This window comes from Ostrinia furnacalis, unplaced genomic scaffold (assembly GCF_004193835.3).
Source record: "Ostrinia furnacalis isolate ACB-3 unplaced genomic scaffold, ASM419383v2 OfSCF1456, whole genome shotgun sequence".
Lineage (NCBI taxonomy): Eukaryota > Metazoa > Arthropoda > Insecta > Lepidoptera > Crambidae > Ostrinia > Ostrinia furnacalis.
The window spans coordinates 139,603-159,344 of record NW_021131695.1 but is presented as its reverse complement, the minus strand read 5'-3'; the positions used below and the strand labels follow the sequence as shown (position 1 = coordinate 159,344).

Sequence of the window (19,742 nt, the reverse complement as noted above, 5' to 3'; positions counted from 1 at the left end):
GCTGCTCTTAAATCAATAGTTTTGCTACTATCGCGTTCTTCTTACAAAATTTTGCACACAGTAGTTAGTGACTGACTGCTTCTTCTTTAGACTTTTAAAATGTATTCCACTGTCCACGGTGTCTCTTTATATCTCGACATGGCGAAATCAGTGTAGTATCAATCGGAACATAATGATGTATAATAAGCATGTGAAGGCCTTTCCATAAGGGAAAAAATTGTTTTGTTTTATACGTATTTTATTATGTATTTCTTTAGAGATTTGACTATTATTTAGGTAATAGCCTACAAATACAAATAAAAACATTTTGATATTGACTATAAGATACATAAATCAAGATACGCCAATTTTGAAATAAAAAAATAATAATAAATAAAATAATCTATAACTTAATACATACTTCAATACTCAAAATCACCTTCAAGTTCACTCCAGACATCACTAGTTAGCTATGATGGTTTATTATTTCAGTTTGGTACGCCATCTATGGGCATGATTCGCAATTAACTTCTTCCGAGGAGACGAAGAAGTTTTAGTCCTTTACGTCAGATAAAGAAGCAAAATACAGAATAAAATAAAAACAAACTTTTTTCAGTATAAACTTTATTCAGCGAAGCTTTAGAAACTTAGTTATTGTAATTTGTAATGTAAAAATATAAATTATGTAATACATCAATAGGTGCAGTTTGGTTAAAAAATAAAGCTACATGACTTTTAAACACAATACATATATGTATCAAATCTTTCTTTCAAAATGTGTATCACTCAGCCACTTTGGTCTGACACCTAGAGTCCTAACATCCTGAAATAACATAAAGATAAATACTAGAGCTAAAATTGTTAACTTAGTTGCACTTTTTTGCTTGAGTAACTCGAAATACTTGAAGATCACAGAGCGCCACAAGCAGTGATATAAATATTTTAGTAAATATCTGGTTATTGTTAGAAGTTCATGGTTTAGGGGAAGTCTCTTGTGACTGAGACTGGCGTGCTGACGGTGGCCGTTTGTGGACGTTAGGTTTCCTCAGCCTGTGATAGTTCGGCATCACTTTACTCAAGAAGTCCAGTTGGAGGAGCTGCGAGGGCTGCTTCTCTAATGCTTCCCGTATGTGGTGCTCAGAGCCCCATATAACTGTATTATCCGTCAATGTCTGAGGGGCTGTAAGATGACATGCTGCACCTGAAAATGTTGAACATTTTTAAATCAATAATCTACTTATCTACTTGTAGATGAGCCACCTCAATTTTAAATCCGGCTTAAAATAATTGAAATTGAATTTATTTACCTATTACACATCCACTTCCAACTTTAACGTCTACACCAACAAAACATCTGCATTCAAACAGGTTGCTCTCTCCGACGTGACCAAAGGTTGACTCTAACCGACAGCCGACTTCAAACACATTATGGGCACCGATGAACAAAGGTTTTGGTGGAACCTCTTGGTCATCACACTTTCTGAAATAAGGATTTACATATTTAGTAATGTTTGTTGCCTTTTTTCTATAGACTTGAACGCTTGAAGCTTAAACAAATATAGGTAGTTAAAAATATAGTGTGTTATTACTAGATAACTTACTTGTGTATTATGGTAGAGTATTCTTCAATAATGCAATATTCAGCAATGATTATTGGACCACCTTCAGCTATGATTGTTACGCGAGGATGAATGACTGTGCCTCCGCCAATGGTTATATCGCCTTCGAGGGTGCAGTCCTCACAAACTGTAGCTCCTGGTAATATTTTAATGCTGGAATCATACTAAAAATTAGTCTCGTCTTCGAATTATGGCAGTGAATATAATGTAAGTAAAACAGGAATTTTATTACAATTTACTTACTTGTGGGACATTGTGACAGAGGTATATTTTTAAATGTAGAATATAAGCGTTGGAATCTTTCTACAGACTCGACACCCACTCTAAAAATTAGTTAAATAAACTAAAAATGTTTTACTAATTTCACCAAATTCGTATTGCACCAGCTGTAGTGACGTCATCCATCAACAAGTTCGATTTTTTTTTCACAACTAAAAATGACAGAATGATTTTTTTATTGTATGGTTGACCATGGCCTAAATAAAAGTACGATATTTTTGTTACAAATGAAAAGATACGGCCTTCAGAAACTAGGCTTTATTCAACTTAATAAATGAGCTACATTTCTGTTTTAAGATCAAGATATTTTCCACAAAGATGTCACTTGTATCATTCTTAAAGTACCATAGACAATTTGCAACAGAGGAGGTTCATATCATTCTCCCTCGCTATATTTCAATGTCCAGGTACACTTACTTTAGTCATTATCACAAACGAAATCTTCTAGATAGCCTGGTCTTCTGCGAGCCCTGTGGGAACGCCGGCTTAGGTTTGCCTCTGGCTCTTCAGCAACACCAGTTTCTTGACCAAGTTCAGGCTGCTGAACAGATTCAGATTCCTGAACTATTTCATCCAAGTCTGATGGCTCTTCTTGACAGGAATCATCCTCTCCATCCGGTAAAGGAGCCAAATGTCTGTTTGAAACGGTGGTCTCTCTACCATCTTGTAATCTTATATACGAATATGATGGATTTGTTTGTAAAAGTTCGACCTCTTCCACTAAGGGGTCGTACTTTGAAGCACGAACATTCCTTTTCATGAGAGCGGTCCCAGAAGACGATAACCATGATGGTATCGACTGCCCATTCATTGTTCGTCGAGGGTGGCAAAACAAACGTTCGTGAGGAGTGCAATTTGTGGCCGTGCAAAGTAAAGAACGTATAGAATGTAAAGATTCGGATAGCACTTGTTCCCAATCCGTCACTTCCAGGCCCTTAGATTTTAGGAAAAGNAGATAAATCTGGTAGATTACTTTTCGAATTTAAACACCCGAACGCCGCACAATATTTCTTTCTCTTTATGTCCATTTTTAAATAATACTTCGATCATAGAATTATAATCATACTACAACGCACGCCAGCGTCCTGACGAGTGCGCGCGTGACACTCGACTGATATAATACCCGCCGGCGGGGCGCTTCGCTGTAGGTAATTATCGGATGTACCGCGCGGAGTGAGCCAGGCCTGGTATTGCTCTCAACAAAGTTTATTTTCCCTATTTGCCATGAGATTCTGGTACACCTATAGTACTTATTATTATTCTGTGGCTATACTAATATTATAAAGCTGAAGAGTTTATTTGTTTGTTTACTTGAACGCGCTAATCTCAGGATCTACCGGTCCGATTTGAAAAATTATTTCAGTGTTAGATAGCCCATTTATCGAGGAAGGCTTTATACCATCACGTAATCATCAGTAATAAATGATTTTCACGCGTACGAAGTCGCGGGCACTGCTAGTCGGTAATAAAGCAAGAAATGTGTTACCTCTATCAGGCCACGACATCCCGCCGCGGAAGGATCCATTCGACCTGCAAGGTGTGTAGTTCTCGCCGCTACCACACCCACCCACTTCGAAGTTGCCATGTCCTGAAATGTAGCATACACCTAGTCTATCAGCTGGTTATGCATATGCGCTCGTCTATTGTTTCTGTTAGTGGTTGAGGTATTTTTTCAACGTAAGGCTGCGTTTATAGAAGAATATTATAGATGCGCTAGTATAGAAGCGCTTCATTTACCGAGGCGAAGTAAATGAAGCGATTCTGTTGGTTCTTTGCAAACACATCCCTCGCTACGCATCCTCGCACATCTATGGTGGAAACGCAGCCATAGGCTTATTCATTTTCTACTTTAAGTGATTGAAAACGAATTTCCATTAACCTGGACAGAGCTCAGCCCTTTGCGGTGGAAACTCCGTAAGCTGCACCGGTGGGGAGGTTGGAGTCACTCTACAGTGGGCCATCTAAAAAAATATCAGTCAGTCATTATTTTTCACGACCTTATTGGCGAATTTTAAAACATGCAGAACAAAATCCACTCATCTTTGCCACCAAAAAAAGGAAGAACGTAATTAAAATTAACCATGGCGACTCAATGAAGCATAAATGACCTTGTGGGTGGCTATCCCACGCTGCGCTTGCCGGTACTTGGCCTCCATTCCAGAACGTGGCTGCCCCATAGGATTGCTGAATGTTTTACCATGAAATCCAGTAAAAGCTGAAAGACTTTACTTGCCTTATACATGCTAGCGTATCTCCCGTCCGTGGCCTGCGCAGCAGAGTCACTCCTCGCCATCTCCTGAGTCTGTGCGCGCGCGCAAGTGTGCGTGATTCGCACATTTGGAGGGGACGGCGGCTTCGCTGGGGGAGGGGAAGGAAATAAATATTAACATTGTTATAAAGACTAAGCGATAACTATGCGAACATCAGACTTTCTTTTCTCATCCTAATATTAATTTAACCACCGCTTTGGGACAGTAAATAAGCCAGTGCTGAGAAGAAGCAGCGCAAGAAACTCAGACATCTTTTCAGTGCAGACCAAATCCTCCATTTTTCGTTGGCGAATTAGAGAGGGTCGTGTCGTGCAACAGCAGTGGACACTAAATGCCTTGATGATAATGAATGATGATAAACATACCCAACTACGTAAATATTGGAACCAGACACAAATTCTTGAATGTTAGAATAAGACCCCACGCCCTGTTTCGCGCCAAATAGAAATTTTATTGTCAGTTAGTCGGTTTATGTACTACTTTTAAAACGATGTTAAGTATAGGCTATGTAATGGTAGTTACCAGCGTTAGGCATCAGGGTATACTGCCTGCTTCCATCCAGCAGCGTGACGGCCAGCCCGGAGTCGCGAAGTCCGCGGACCACGGCCACCATACCTTCGCCACCCTCCATGATCACTCAGTTGTGGTCAATGGGGATGTGCTGAAACACAAGATGCCCTTAAGCTTTGCAGTAAAAATACTGGCTAGTGGCTTGAACAACTTCTTTTTCTAGGGACTACACTTGAAGGTTGAGTTCCCTTCTTTAAAAAAATATGTGGCTAGCATAAAGACAACAAGGTCTTGCGATTTGCGCACGAAACTTCATAGCATGCAAGCATCCACTTATTGAACGGGAATTATGTTCCCAACGGGGGCAAATAATGTGACGAGTATATTTAAAAATATTTTTACCGTCATTTTAAGCATCCTCAAACAGGAATGACTTAAATCAGGCCTATAACAGGCCTGCCATTCTTCGCAATGGGGAATGGGCCTGCAAACAAAAAAAAACTCAGTCCAATTACAGAATACTCTTGTAGTAGCTAGGTAAATCGATCCAATTTACAACTTACTCAGGAACATACTGACGATGGCAAGATAAAAATAATGGGAAACCGTGCACTTGGCACTTTTTGGAGATGTGTACAGCAGTGGATTACAATTAGCTAAAATGTATATGAAATGATTTTAGCACACTCCTCTGCGTTACTTTGCCCCCTGAGTTTGCCCCGTTGTTGTGTGGAGATGCGAACACAGAAATGTGATTGGACCTCCTCAAGTTAAAAAGAAAGTTTTGTGCTTGTTCCACGACTTGTACAGGACCATTCAGGGACCTATTTTCTGCCAGGAATACGGTCACACAACCCAAACTATACCTATGACTTATCTGAGGGTTCATAAAGTATTACAAAAGCTACTTACATTTCTTGCAAGAATCTGAACGGTGTTAGTTCTTGGCTGCAGAATACAGTAATTTGTGGGATATTTTAGAAGGACAGGATGACTTGGAATTTTGGCTGCCTATTATTTCTGATGTCAAACTAATGTCAGGATAACGTTTGGATCGAGAATTTCAAATTTTTCTGACAAATCCTCAGAAAACGGCCAGGTTTTCGTAGCAAGTATTATTGATGACATAATAATATTTCATGCAGCCTGCATGCGGCCGGAAGCCGGAAATCAGAAATCTTTGAGGGAGGCCTATGTTCAGCAGTGGATGTCTTATGGCTGAAATGATGATGATGATGATGAATTCTTCAATATTGGAAGCAATAGTCTTGACCATTGTCTTGACATTGACTGACAAAACTTCTTTGGATTTTATTCCTGTAAGGACTAAATAAAACCTACACATAGGCAATCTTCTTCTTTTTAAAACCGTTTCTTCTTTTTGGTTTATTTCGGTTGAAGTTGACGTATTCTGACAGCAGTCTGTCACATAAAATTCACAAGTAAAAATGGTAAACTGATAAAAAAAATCATCGTGAAAAATTGTACATAAATATTTTAACACAACACTTCAGACTTACGGGATCCATGTAACTCTTGGAACAGAGTAAACTTTGGCCAGACGGCCTAGCTGATGGTATGTTAATCTTCCTAAGACTTGTCTTCTGGTTCTTGGAGATCCATCTTCTTTCGAACCATGTGCTACCACAAACCTCCGTTGGCAGAATCGTAGTCAAAAGCTACAACGAACTTCACAGATTCTACGAAACACAAGCACATAACCCAGCGTTCTAGAATGCAGTGCTAGGAATATACCTAATTATACAGGGTGTCCCAAAAAGTAGTGTCAATCCGAAGCAAAGAGGTAGAGCATCACTGGGTGTTACAAATGAAAAGATACGGCCTTCAGAAACTAGGCTTTATTCAACTTAATAAATGAGCTACATTTCTGTTATTTTAAGATCAAGATATTTTCCACAAAGATGTCACTTGTATCATTCTTAAAGTATCATAGACAATTTGCAACAGAGGAGGTTCATATCATTCTCCCTCGCTATATTTCAATGTCCAGGTACACTTTAGTCATTATCACAAACGAAATCTTCTAGATAGCCTGGTCTTCTGCGAGCCCTGCGGGAACGCCGGCTCAGGTTTGCCTCTGGCTCTTCAGCAACACCAGTTTCTTGACCAAGTTCAGGCTGCTGAACAGATTCAGATTCCTGAACTATTTCATCTAAGTCTGATTATAGTCTATCCAATATAGCTTGATTAGAATGACAGATGTCATCAAAAGTAACGACATAACTTTGTAGTAGCGTTCAATGAGAGCTAAATATTAGCGGACAAGAAATAATTCACGTCTGACCTACAAACAATATTTTCGACGACAGTGCTTCCAATAAAAATGATAATTTCGTGTAAATGCAGCGTTAAATTACACCAATAAGTAGTAATTCGAAATTATAAAAATCAAGCTAGAGTATTAACGACGTCTCTACAAGGTTATCTCGAGTTACAAAAATGTTAGTGTTGGGACATATCGACAAATGTCATATTAAATTAAAACTATTTTTTTAACATATTTAACAAAAAATTTTTCTAACTAATTTTTTAACATATTTAAGTCAAGTTATACGTTTTTCTAAATGTTCACTATTAAAAACCAAAAAACATTTCATTCTTAAACAATCAAACATCGGAAATCAATCACCGGTAATTTTTTGGGTATTCATAGCACCGTTGCTCTAGAAGAGATGCCCACCGCCCTCTAGCGAGAGGAAAAAACCACTGAAGAACACTGATGATAATGACTACGACTTAGGTTGTACACCCATGACATGAATTTTAAATTTTACTGTCTTTAAATTTAAATCATAATTGTCGTTTTTATTAATAAAGATATGAAGAAAAATTGGGTGCATTTTTTTATATCATTTTTTCGAAAACTTATCGATACATCTATGTGAACCGTATGAAACATACCCATCACTAGTCACATTCGTTTGACAGCCGTCATTCTAATCAAGCTATATTGGATAGACTATAAAGTGTACCTGGACATTGAAATATAGCGAGGGAGAATGATATGAACCTCCTCTGTTGCAAATTGTCTATGATACTTTAAGAATGATACAAGTGACATCTTTGTGGAAAATATCTTGATCTTAAAATAACAGAAATGTAGCTCATTTATTAAGTTGAATAAATTGTTACAAATGAAAAGATACGGCCTTCAGAAACTAGGCTTTATTCAACTTAATAAATGAGCTACATTTCTGTTATTTTAAGATCAAGATATTTTCCACAAAGATGTCACTTGTATCATTCTTAAAGTATCATAGACAATTTGCAACAGAGGAGGTTCATATCACTGGGGCTACCTGAATTTGTGGGGCTGTATAGGAACGCTCTCTGTTTAGCAGTCTTTGTTATTGATGACGTCATCATCTTCGCAGGTGCTGCAGTAGCGCGGGATGAACCCCAGGGAAACGATGGCGACGGGTGGGGGTCAGAATGATGACGCCACTGTTTCCTTGGAAGGTAATCTTTCTAAGTATGCTGTTAAGAACACACGTCACACCCTGTCCGTTTCTTTAACCACAACGGTCAAGCTCTTGGCCTATGATGATCAGGCCGTGTGAGTTTTACCCAGAATCCTCAATCTCAGAGTATCTGGCCATCTTACCTCCAACTGCCTAAACGCAATAATGCTGTTAACATTGTTGTTATGGCGATAGACTCAGGTAAGATGGTGGTGGGTGGGCCAAACCAAGCAGGAAACTTTATCTCCACTGAAAATCGAACTCAGGATTTCCCTGTATAAAACAGGCCTAAGCACTCAACCACGTTAGCTTATTTATCATTATCATCAGCCCCTATTTTTTTCCTTCTCACATAGCGAGATAATCAGTAGGATTTTTTTAAACTCATAGCAATTGGACCTCCTATTGTGTGTGCCGTCTCTTTTGTGGATTTCTTTTTTATTCTTGTTTTGTGTGGTGTACAATACAGTATTTATTTGTCTTAACTTTATCACAGGTACCACAGACAAGCAACCCCCACCCCCAAAGTCAAAAAAGATCTATATCCCCATCCGCATCCAGACCAACGCCTTAAACAACGACGATATAGCCATCAACGCCACCTACATCAGCATAGAAGACCTCTCGTCCAGGACCAAGAAGAAGGAAACGAAGAAAGGAAAGAATATAGAGATCAGATACCTGGAGAGCATCAGGAGTTTCAAGGATAAGATCAAGTCTTCTTATGTAAGTTGGATGCTAAAATATCTTAAACTTTCGCAATAAAACTAACTAGGAGCAACGGGTCTCAAACGCGTCACTTAGGTACATGAGTAAGTAGGTACTATTACTATCTATAGCCTGACATTTTGACTGTATTGCTACAGCCGGAGTCACTTTCGGTGTTTCTAATTTGCAAAATGAGGATAACTTGACGAAAATGGCGATTCAATTATACAAATTGTATTTTTTGAGATAAATTTTCATCAAAATCCTTAGTAATATATTAATTATGAAGAAGCATTATGAAACAAAGAGCGTCGACAACTATCTGCTGCGTTAAGGGTTTCTACGTTACTCCCAATAGTCGGTGGACCGACGATCTAGTAAAAATCTCAGCAACCTAAATCCAGGCAGAGCAGAACCAGTCGTTGCGTAAAGACCTCTCTGCCTTTCTTGTCTTTTATATTAAAGTAACTAAATGAACGTAATATCCCGCAGTCGTGCAACCAGCAGCACTGCCCGATGATCAAGGAGCGACTGGATCAACACCAGCAGGAACACCACTCCTGCGCAGAGTCTGGTAGCAGACACGACCGCCAGAGCCAGACTGTAAGTCTTCAAATACCATTGCTAGATCAGCAGCAAATTAAACTTGACTAAGATCACTGGCATCGTCCATTGATCACTATGGTTGACGCAAACCATCTTAAACGTTTTCATTCATCATCATCATTTTCAGTCACAGGACGTCCACTGCTGAAAATAGGCCTCCCCCAATGATTTCCACAATGGCCGGTTAGTGGCGGCCTGCATCCAGCGCCTTCCCGCTACCTTTATGAGGTCGTCGGTGTACCTTGTGGGTGGACGTCCTACGCTGCGCTTTCCGGTACGAGGCGTCCATTCCAAAACCTTGCTGCCCAAAAGTTCTGCGTACTATGTGCCCTGCCCATTACCACTCCAGCTTGCTAATCCGTCGGACTATGTCAGCGACTGGTTCGTTTACGGATCTTCTCATTTTTGATTCGATCTCGTAAAGAAACACCGAGCATAGCCCTCTCCAGTTCATAGTAAAAACAAATAATATATTTTTGATTTCAGAATATACCATCGGCTATTGCAGTTGGTAAGTTATCAAAATATTGTTTTCATTCTTAAGTTGCTAAAATAGTCGGTTAGTTTTTATTAAAATGAGACAGACAAAGTTTTCTCATGTTTTTTTCAGCCTCCAAACCGAGCATACATCGAGTTCTTTCAACAGAACCAGGAGGAGTTACCAGATCTGTGAGTAGGAGTGGTTTGCTGCATAAAACATATTTCTGGAGTTAGAACAAATACTTTTTTTTGACGACTGCTTATTGCTTTGAGCTAAACTTGCATTACCTACCTCATTTCAGCCAAAGAACATCAACTGCTGGACAAAGGCCTCCCTCAAGAATTTCCACAATGACTGGTCCTGCGCTGCCCGCATCCAGATGCTTCTCGCTACCTTTACCAGATCGTCGGTGCACCGAGTGGAAGTAGGCCTTCCACTCGTTGCACCACCCAACATTGCGTTTTACCACGCCACTCGAGAACACAGCGCGACCATCAGTTCTAGAGTCTTGTGCCCCCTCCTCTGCCTCTTTAAGTTTGGCAATAAAAATAATTATTTTTTTCTACAGGTCGCAATTTCTCCAGCCGCATCAATCTTAAAACGTAACTCAAGGTTCACCGAAAGCCATTCCATACAAACTCCTCCCAAATTCGTTGATTTCACTCACACAGCACAAGGCAGTAGAAGCTTTGAGACAAATCTGTTTAGATCTGATGAACAAACCCAATTCAGTCATGATACTTTTAAAACTGTACATGTACAAAATGAAACTACTACCACTTCAAAAAATAGTTTTGTGAGAGACGATTTGCACGAAGAAATACTGAAATGGTTCGAGGATATACCAATTTATCCGAATATAACAGCCTCTTTGAAAAATCTTAGAAGAAACATGGTCAATGAATTCATTGACAAATTATTTGAACTATCAAATGATTCTGATTCTAAAGATTATGAAAGAAAAGTCAAGTTTGAGATTGAAAACTTTTTGAACGCTCTTCCCATGTGGTATCCAGGAGCGAAACGTGATCAAGATCTGTTAAAGGAAGGTATTAAGAACAATCTACTAAAGAAAATAAATGGACTTCGTACAAAGACTAATAATGAAACTCAAGTAGCTACGTTAGTTGACGACACGGTTAACACAGATGATGATGTCGTTAACGGTAGTAGTCTGCATCGACTTGGCTGTGATGATAAAGAGAAAATGGTAGAAAGTGAAGTATTAGATTGGCTTATGCAGATAAAATTCAAAGAGAGCGATGAAATTGGAAGAACAGTTAACATAATAGATGCGACGGATATTTTCACCAAACGTCTTATGCCATTGCTTGATAAACCATCTGGCACGAAGAACTACAAGCTTATTTTGAAAGGGCTTATTGTAGACACTTTAAATGACCTGCCGAATGTTCTCCACTTCCCGAAAAATAAAAAGATTTATCTTAATCGTATCGCAGAAGACTTGGCTAATAGACTATTGTTGGTTCAATCGAAATGTAAGAGTTTTAGTTCCTGTAAGTTTCCAAGAGAACGAAGTATGTATCGCTTAACTGTATGCAGTAAGTCAAGTTTGAAACAATCGATATTAGAAGGTTTAAGCAACTGCTTAAAGGGCGTTACTGTTGGCCAGCAAAATGAAATAAAAGAAGAAATAACTGACATTATTATAGACTGTATAGAATCTATAAGTGGCAAAAAAGATGACGATGAAATGAGCAATATTTTACGAAACTCACTTGAAATCTCCGAGGCGCAAGCCTCAGAAGTTACTATAGAAAATGTTAGAGATATGTTAACCGAAGACATCATAAAAAACGCTGATTGTAATAGAAATCTGGAGCAATCTTGTCATTCGGGAACTATGTCCGTCTTCACATCCGAACACGAAATATCAGGACCGTCTAAATATCCAGTAACATCAACACCTAAGAAAAAAGCAGAAGTTTCTAAACTGAATGCTGAAGAAATAAGTTATATGAGCAAGGTTTCCTGTCTTATAAGGGCATGGATGGAAGTGTTGCCCAAAAAGTTTGATGCACCTGATGAAAAGGAATTCAAAGACACAATAATACAAGATTTAGCTGGAGACATCATGGATCAAGTGAAATTAGAACAGCTAGCACCACAGTCTGGGTATGACAGAGATAAGTATATGAATTTCTTTATATTTAAGTGGCTTTTGAAATTTAATATCTATGAAGATGAAGAAGTTCTTGCTGCAACTCCTGAAGTAGAGCAATTAGTGAAAAAATTGCAAGAAATTCCTGTACCCGTTCTTACGAAACCTCAACATGGTAGCAGACAGGCTATGTCAAACATAAAGCATATGGAGGGCGACCTTGCTTGGAAGGAATATTTTGTGCCCAAAGGAATCGATGTACTAGAAGATGAAATTTCAATTTTCATGGGTGAACTACCCTCGGACATGTATAAAACTGTGGATAAAGACAAACAAAATAAAATGGTACATGAACTAGCTGATGCTGTTAAAAAATGCTTAAACAACAAGAAACCGGATCGTGAATTAACTGATGAGGTGTCAAAATGGTTGAAGAAGATGGTGAAATCACCCAATCAAGACATTGAGAAGCTTGCAGAGAATTTGAAAGAAAGGATTGTGAAGCTACCTCAAGATGCGACGCTTTCTGGAAAAGTTCAGAAAAAGATTCAGCAGAGAAATGAAGTTATAGTAGAAAACGCTAATCCTTGTAATAAATGTGGAGGAGCAAATGATTCAAAAAATGGTACTACTGTCGCCCCTGATACTGACAGAACTCTGATGGAGTTTATAGGAAAATTCATGGAACGAAACTATAATGTTGTCGACTCTATGGCTCGAGGAGCATTTGGCGAATTGTTGAAAACAGAATTCCGGAAACTGAGTCCCCCAACAAGAAAAGAAGTGTACGACAACTTTTCAAAATCTCAACAACACGACGAATTCTCACCTGAAAGACTTGGCAAGGAGTTGCAATACATAAAAGATATATCAGACTGGCTAAGGAATATACCCATCGAGGGTTCTTATAATACACCTAACAATAAGAAACGTATAGAATTCGTGAATGATTTGGCTAAAAATGTGTACGACGTTGAGGAAAGTAGACGAAAGTCTCCATCAGCCATGGATTACAATATGTATTTGGCTTCAATAATAAGTCAGTCAATAAACGAATTGCCTATTTTACCTGAACACACTGGAAACGTCATGCTTATGATCGACGAGCTTGTCGGGAAGATAGCAGCAAGTAGGACGCCTATGCCTTGCTGTACAAATGCCAATAAAACCGCAGCTTCAATTAATAGCACTGGCATACAAGAGCAAAACATAAGTGACTTCATAGATCATTACATTCGTAATAACGCTGGTGATATTGCTGATGATCAAGTAAAATTAGATGCCTGGTCAGCACGCTTGTTGAAAGAAGTTAAAAAACTTGCAAGAGATACAGCTGACCCGTCCACGCTATGCAAAACTCAAGTGTACAACAAACTTATTACTATACCTATTCCTGAAGATGAATCAGTAAGACTATTCGGATTGGAACTTGATTATGCTAAAGAGATTTCAGACTGGATTAATAATTTACCTTTGCTACCTATTACAAGTCAAGAATCCAGCGATCTGAGAGTCAAAATGATAAGTGAACTGGCAGAAAAGTTTGCAGAAAGAGAAAGAAATAAGATAGTTAATCCGAGTGACCCACCACCGGACTCTGATATGGATGAATTTATAACTAGATGGATTCAGCAACTTCCACTTGATCGAAATAAAGAAGTAGTATATCCGATAGTCATTCAACAACTGCAAAAGAGAATAGAAAGAGTCAATAAAGGTCCAGAAGAAAGTATACAACCATCAAATGAATCTACTAGCTCTCCAAAGAAAAGTAAATCAAAAACGAAAAATAAGTCTAAAAGTTCCAAGAGTTGCAGACCATCTTGCTGCAGTTCTGGTGGGAAAGCAGGACGATCAGGTCAAATTATAGTAGAAGCTATAGAAAACTGGGCAAATAAACTACCGGTACGTGCTGAAAATAAAGACGCTGAGAGGACTATGAAAGATGATATTGCCAGGAAATTATACCAAAAAGCGGGAGAACTCAGTGTGGATCCCCAAATCATGAACGATGATTTGCTTTATCAAGAACTATTTACAGATGAAGTGAATGCACAACTGAACAACCTTCAAAGTCCTGATATTCAGAAAAAGAAGGAAAGCCTTAAGAATGATTTAGTCGATAAGGTAATGGAAGCTAAAAGTGTCATCAAAGAATGCACAGCCGGAGATAACTACAAACATCAACTAGAAAACACTATTGAAGCATCTATACCAAGTCCTATCTACAACAGACAATTTCATGATCCAGGATTTGAGATTTATAAGAATCACTTAGCAGACATGTTTATTTTGGAGAATTTCGACCATGGTAACGATGCTGTCAAAGTGAAATACGAGAATTTAATAAAGAAAGAAATTGATAAGTACTTTCAAGATGCCTTAAAAAGAAATGCTGTGCCTTTGACTAAAGAACAAATATACAGTGAACTGTATAGTGCACTTTATAAAGTACCTACACCAAATGAAAATTCTACTTCTGCAGAAGTAGAAGAAGTTATAACGAGGTGTGAAATAGATGATTGGTTTGGAACGCTAAAACTCAGAGAAGCGTCTGGTGTGGGTGAACTTTTGGAATGGGATAAGATATTATCGATGTTGGCTAAAAGGCTGCGTGAGATTGAAAAGAATGAACAGAAGCCTGACGAAAAAATGCACAAAGAAATCACTAAATGGGTTGTAAAGTTTCCATTGCTGCCAGGTCAAGAGGGAGATATAGATAAACTGGCCGATGATCTACAGAATAGATTAAAAACATCAAAAGAAGAACGTAAATGTGTTCCAGCACCACCGTTGAATGGCAAAGATAGTAAAAAGGGAAAGGTTCAGAAGAAAGCTTCGAAGTCAAAAGGGATTCTTGGTACGAGTCAAGTGGCAGGCCCTAGTAGTGCAAGTCAGCCGTGGGTCAGTCCAACAGCAGCTCCAGTCTGCTGCCAAGGATCTCCAATACCAAGGAAGAAACCTGCTGACATTATTTTAGAAATAGTTGAGTATTGGTGTGAAAGTCTACCTCTGTATGCTGGCACTCCTCAAGATCAGCAAACAAATAAAATCATCAGAGAAGATCTGCTTACAAAGATCATTATAAAAATTTGTGAACTCAACAGCAATCCACAGACGTTTTCTGATGATTTACTCTACAACTATTTACTTGACCAAGAATTGGAGGTGTTAATGTCTAAAGTACCTATTTGTTGCGATTTTAAACCTACGAAAGACTCTAAAAAGACTGAGCTTGTAGCAGCAATCGATGCTGTAAAACCTCTGATGAGAGAAGAGAGAGCACGTCACGAATACGTTCAAGAATTGAAAAGTACAGTCAATACTATTTTAGAAGAGCCGCTGAATACCACGGCTGATGTGATTAAGATGTTTAATGAACTGAGAGACGATATTGTAGACAATTTCGTCCAGTTTCACTACAATCGTGATGATGACATAGGCAAGCAAATTTACAAAGCAAAAATACGAGATGCTGTGACGAAATACTTAGTGGATATAAACGAGAAACCTGAAGGTCCTCCAGTTGATCCCTTGATAAGACAAAATCAGTTATTATGTGAACTATCTAAAGTTTCGATCCCAAGTGAAAGAGCAGTAAAAGATGAAGTTGAAGAAGTTAGAATGAAAAACGAAGTCAAGCAGTTCTTTGATGAACTAGCATTCCCTGATGAGGACGAGGAAAAAATGACTTTGAGAAACAACATGAAACAAAGCTTGGCGAAACGACTGAACGAAATTGAGAAGACTGGCCACAACTGCGCCAACGATGCGAAAATGAAGAAAGAAATTAGTAGGTGCTTGAAGAAGATTGAAAAAGAAGTCGATCCAAAGAAGATTGAGGCATTTGTAGAGAGATTAAAGATGAATGAAGGGGCTAGGAAAGCTCCACCAGCAGGCAAAGATACTTGTTATTGTTCTAAAGATAATCAATCGAATACCGGTCCTTGTCAATGTGGCAAAAATCCTAACCAAATAGCAGCAGCCCCAAATCCAGCTATTTCACAAAATATTCCAATCGCGAATCAACTTCACGTACCAGAATTTGGAGGAACAGGACAAGGATCGATACGAAATGACGGCACCATCCAAAGTCTAGGTGTCACTCCGGTTGAGTACCAAGGGTTTGGGGGTGGCGTGGTTTTGACATCCTCCCGTCAAGGTGCCAGCAATAATCCAAAAATAACTCTTCCAAAAGCTAAAACTCCAACGAGTACAGAGCAGCCAACAGGTGATAGAGAAGACATGCCAACGAATCAAGGCGAAAGAGAAGCGCGTGCTGAAGCGAACAGAGAAAGAAAGAGACGAAAAACAGGATCTGATGATGAAGAAGATTGCAAGTGCATTTATGGTAGAATCAGGAAGAAAATGAGGGGCAGACCTCGGTGTGTGCTGCGACGACCAGAGTTCTGCAATGAGTGTGACGACTTCGAACCTATGTGGATGCCCATGCCAGCTTATCGATTTCCGCCCAGTTATTTTTACTACTGATAAAATAAATAAAGCGATCTGAAATAAAATGTTATCTATGTTTAACATATTGTTTTAATTCTATTATTAACTCATCAACACATCACATCAAGTTAGGTATTCAAATTGGTAACTTATTCTTCCCATGTTACAATAGTAATCCATAATGCTATAATGCACCCTGAAACAGGGCGGTCGCCGGTCACCCATCACATGGCTGACGACGTACAAAGTACAAAAAGAAAGTGTTACTGCTTGTCAATAGAGGGCGTTGACGCAAAATTGAATCCTTTTTGGGTATATGTAATCTGTGGTCTTATTGCTGTAAAACTTCAGCTACTCCACAACAGATGGCGCTTACACACGCTTCGTTGAAAAAAAATTAAAATAGATCTTTTCATGAATAAAACTTAACTTGAAAATATAATATTATTGAAAAAAAACAATAAATAAAAATTATATGTAATTTATTTTAATACAAATTAAAATAAGCTGTACAATATGAATTCCATAGTGCAGATTGCAAAACGTTAAAAAACCTCAATTGAATGACGCCATGACAGGTCACGTGATGTAAATTTTTGTTGGGCATGCGCGATATCGCTAAATTTTTCTTGATTTTGAAACGGTGAGACGTTTTACGCGACGGGAAAACTCTTTGTATTATTTCTTGTGTTTGTGTTTTAAGTTTTACGAACGTTTACAAAATTGTGTTTACCGTGCAGTGTCTGTGTGTGGTGTAAGGAAGTGTTTTTTGTTGCAAAGGTCACAACCAAAATGGAAATGTCTCGTCATATTGGCAAATTCTCTACGATTATCTTTGTTGCTTCTTTGTTTTCTTCGTGATCGAGCCGTGAGTTTGTACGTGGATGTGAATCGGTCTGTATTAGCATATTTTCATTGCATTTCGACTTTCCCACACTCGACATCGGGTTGCTAACTCTTCATTGACAGATCTTTTGTCGAGGCATCTTGGCAAAACTTGTCGCATATTTCGTGTATCGTCCGTCGAATGTCCTTCCAAAACGTTAAACGAACAATCCAGTCTCCAATTAACACTTTAAAGTTACTATACAATGTGTACTTTATTAATTATGTGTGCTCAATGACACATTTGAAACATTTTCATTCTGTAGCCTCAATTGAGTTGAGTTGATGACATCATGACACACTGCTGCACACCTTCACACACATAAAATGGCAGGAAAACATAAATATGGCTCATCAACATCAATTTTACTCCAATATAAACTATTTAACACACCCCATACCTTAAAATTGTTCCAATTAGTCTAATTAAGTATGAATTGACAGTAATTAAGCTATGTTTATCTTACTGGCTTATTTACTTTTCATTCCTGTGATATGAAGCTTAATCTTATCTTATTTTTAGAATGATATCTGCTTATTTACGAGGATTCTTGTACATCCCAAAATATTATGTCACTTGAAGACCGTCGTTGTTTACTTGACGTGACCTTTCTTTATAACATCTGCAATAGCAACATAGACAGCCTTAACCTTGCATCCAAAACGCTTACTTTTGGTGCTCCTCGCACCCGTACTAGACATACTAAGCTTTTTAGCAGTTCTTTGTCTCGCAGTAATTACTCCCAAAATTCTGTGGTATGCAGAATGCACCGCATTTATAACAAAAAGTTTAGTCAAGTCGATTTGTTTTGCACGTCCAGGCACTCTTTCAAGAGGGAGATTTGCGACTTATTAGGTAAATGAAAACTCACGCACACTCACACACACACACACACCACACACACACACACACACATACACACACACAACCTGCATGCAAGCCTATGTTTCTTTTTTTTTGCCCCTTTGACTGTTTTTTTTTTTACGAGATTGTAATAATATATAGAATCCATTATTGGCTGTAAGAACAAAAATACCTGTTTGTATTATTATTATAAAGAGCTGTGGTTTTCTGAATAAAGAAAAATAAAATAAAATATTTACATTGACACACTGTTGGTCCAACAGCTATCTTTTTCTTTTGACAACAAATCTTTCACATTTCACATCTTTATCACTTTTTGTTTCTAACTTAGGCAGATTTCAACACAAATACTTGAGTATAATTAAAAAAGTGGATAGCACACATTTTATGAAAGACCAAAAATTTTGCAAAAGTGGCTGGTATTTGACCGCAATCACACCTGATGTTAAATGATATTAGTCCAGGGTGGTACATACCCTGTAAGTGCCTGCCTCTATGACTCATTCCAACCTTTTCTCTTGCTTTTACAGAATTTCTCTCTGTCAGTCATCTAATCTTTAGTTCTGGCCCATCAAAGAACAAATTCAAGTTTCTCAAAGTTGAGATAAATCAGCATCAATGAATTTAGGTAAATTTTATCATTAGTAACATTCATTAATTTTGTAGCTTGATAACCTAATGCAATTTATGTCATTGATTTAGATAGTCTTGTTTTTAGTAGATTTCTAAGGGCTTACTAATGGTTCTAACTGAAAATAACAAACATCAACAAGTCTGTTTAATCCTAAGTTTAATGTTTTGTATTGATTCAGAAAGAAAACAAAATAATAAGTTTTATTTGTGTAGCAATTGACTTTTGTACATCTTATCGATCAAACAAAACAAATCATGCGAACTGGCCTTATAATGAACCATGTAACATAAGAAATAACATAACTATTGTTAAAAGCATGGTTCTGACAATACAATTGAAATATAAAATTGTGGAAAACCTTGGAGGAGGCCTTTGTCCAGCAGTGGACGTCATTTGGCTGAAACGTAATAAGAATAGAATAGAATAGTTTATTTCAAAGAATATGGTTACATTGCTAAAACTCCCCATACTTCTCATCTCCAGCCTATGGCAACCAAAATTTTTTTCAAACTGGTATTTTCTAAACCGTATTTTAACCAACTCAAGTATTGTTATCTCACTGGACCTCTGAACTGGAAATACCATGTAAAAAACCAGTTTTTCTGTATTGAATTGTAAGCTGTTAATAATACTGAGGTGGCAGCCCTACACAAACTGACCCTTCTACTTATACGGACTGTGTGCCTCCCACAGCCCCAGTTATATTTAGTTGCTGAATCACTAAGGAGGTTTATAATTAGTTTCCTATATTGTCCACTTGTAGGTTTTGTTTAGTTAAGATTGAAATCAAATCAAAATACTTTTAGTATGGCCCTTTTCAGGGCACTTGCCTTACACATCCCAAATA

General features: G+C 38.1%; 3 protein-coding genes across 3 annotated transcripts; 1 reads left to right on the top strand and 2 right to left on the bottom strand.

Moving 5' to 3' along the window:
- Positions 1–592: 592 nt before the first annotated feature.
- Positions 593–2,017, bottom strand: DCTN6-p27 (dynactin subunit 6). The gene is made up of 4 exons (XM_028304567.1): positions 1,842–2,017; positions 1,581–1,751; positions 1,287–1,459; positions 593–1,180 (listed from the first exon to the last, which is right to left on the bottom strand). Exons 1-4 carry the CDS (start codon positions 1,850–1,852, stop codon positions 951–953), a joined length of 585 nt encoding a protein of 194 aa, XP_028160368.1. The 5' UTR covers positions 1,853–2,017; the 3' UTR covers positions 593–950.
- A 278-nt stretch (positions 2,018–2,295) lies between these two features.
- On the bottom strand, positions 2,296–5,783 carry LOC114352841 (uncharacterized). The gene is made up of 7 exons (XM_028304581.1): positions 5,570–5,783; positions 5,060–5,141; positions 4,670–4,808; positions 4,111–4,235; positions 3,757–3,838; positions 3,364–3,465; positions 2,296–2,597 (listed from the first exon to the last, which is right to left on the bottom strand). The coding sequence occupies exons 3-7, from the start codon at positions 4,776–4,778 to the stop codon at positions 2,296–2,298; spliced, it is 720 nt and encodes a 239-aa protein (XP_028160382.1). The 5' UTR covers positions 4,779–4,808; positions 5,060–5,141; positions 5,570–5,783.
- Positions 5,784–8,051: 2,268 nt separating this feature from the next.
- On the top strand, positions 8,052–16,556 carry LOC114352839 (uncharacterized). The gene is made up of 6 exons (XM_028304580.1): positions 8,052–8,137; positions 8,636–8,865; positions 9,340–9,450; positions 9,940–9,964; positions 10,064–10,122; positions 10,503–16,556. Exons 1-6 carry the CDS (start codon positions 8,071–8,073, stop codon positions 16,545–16,547), a joined length of 6,537 nt encoding a protein of 2,178 aa, XP_028160381.1. The 5' UTR covers positions 8,052–8,070; the 3' UTR covers positions 16,548–16,556.
- Positions 16,557–19,742: the final 3,186 nt, after the last annotated feature.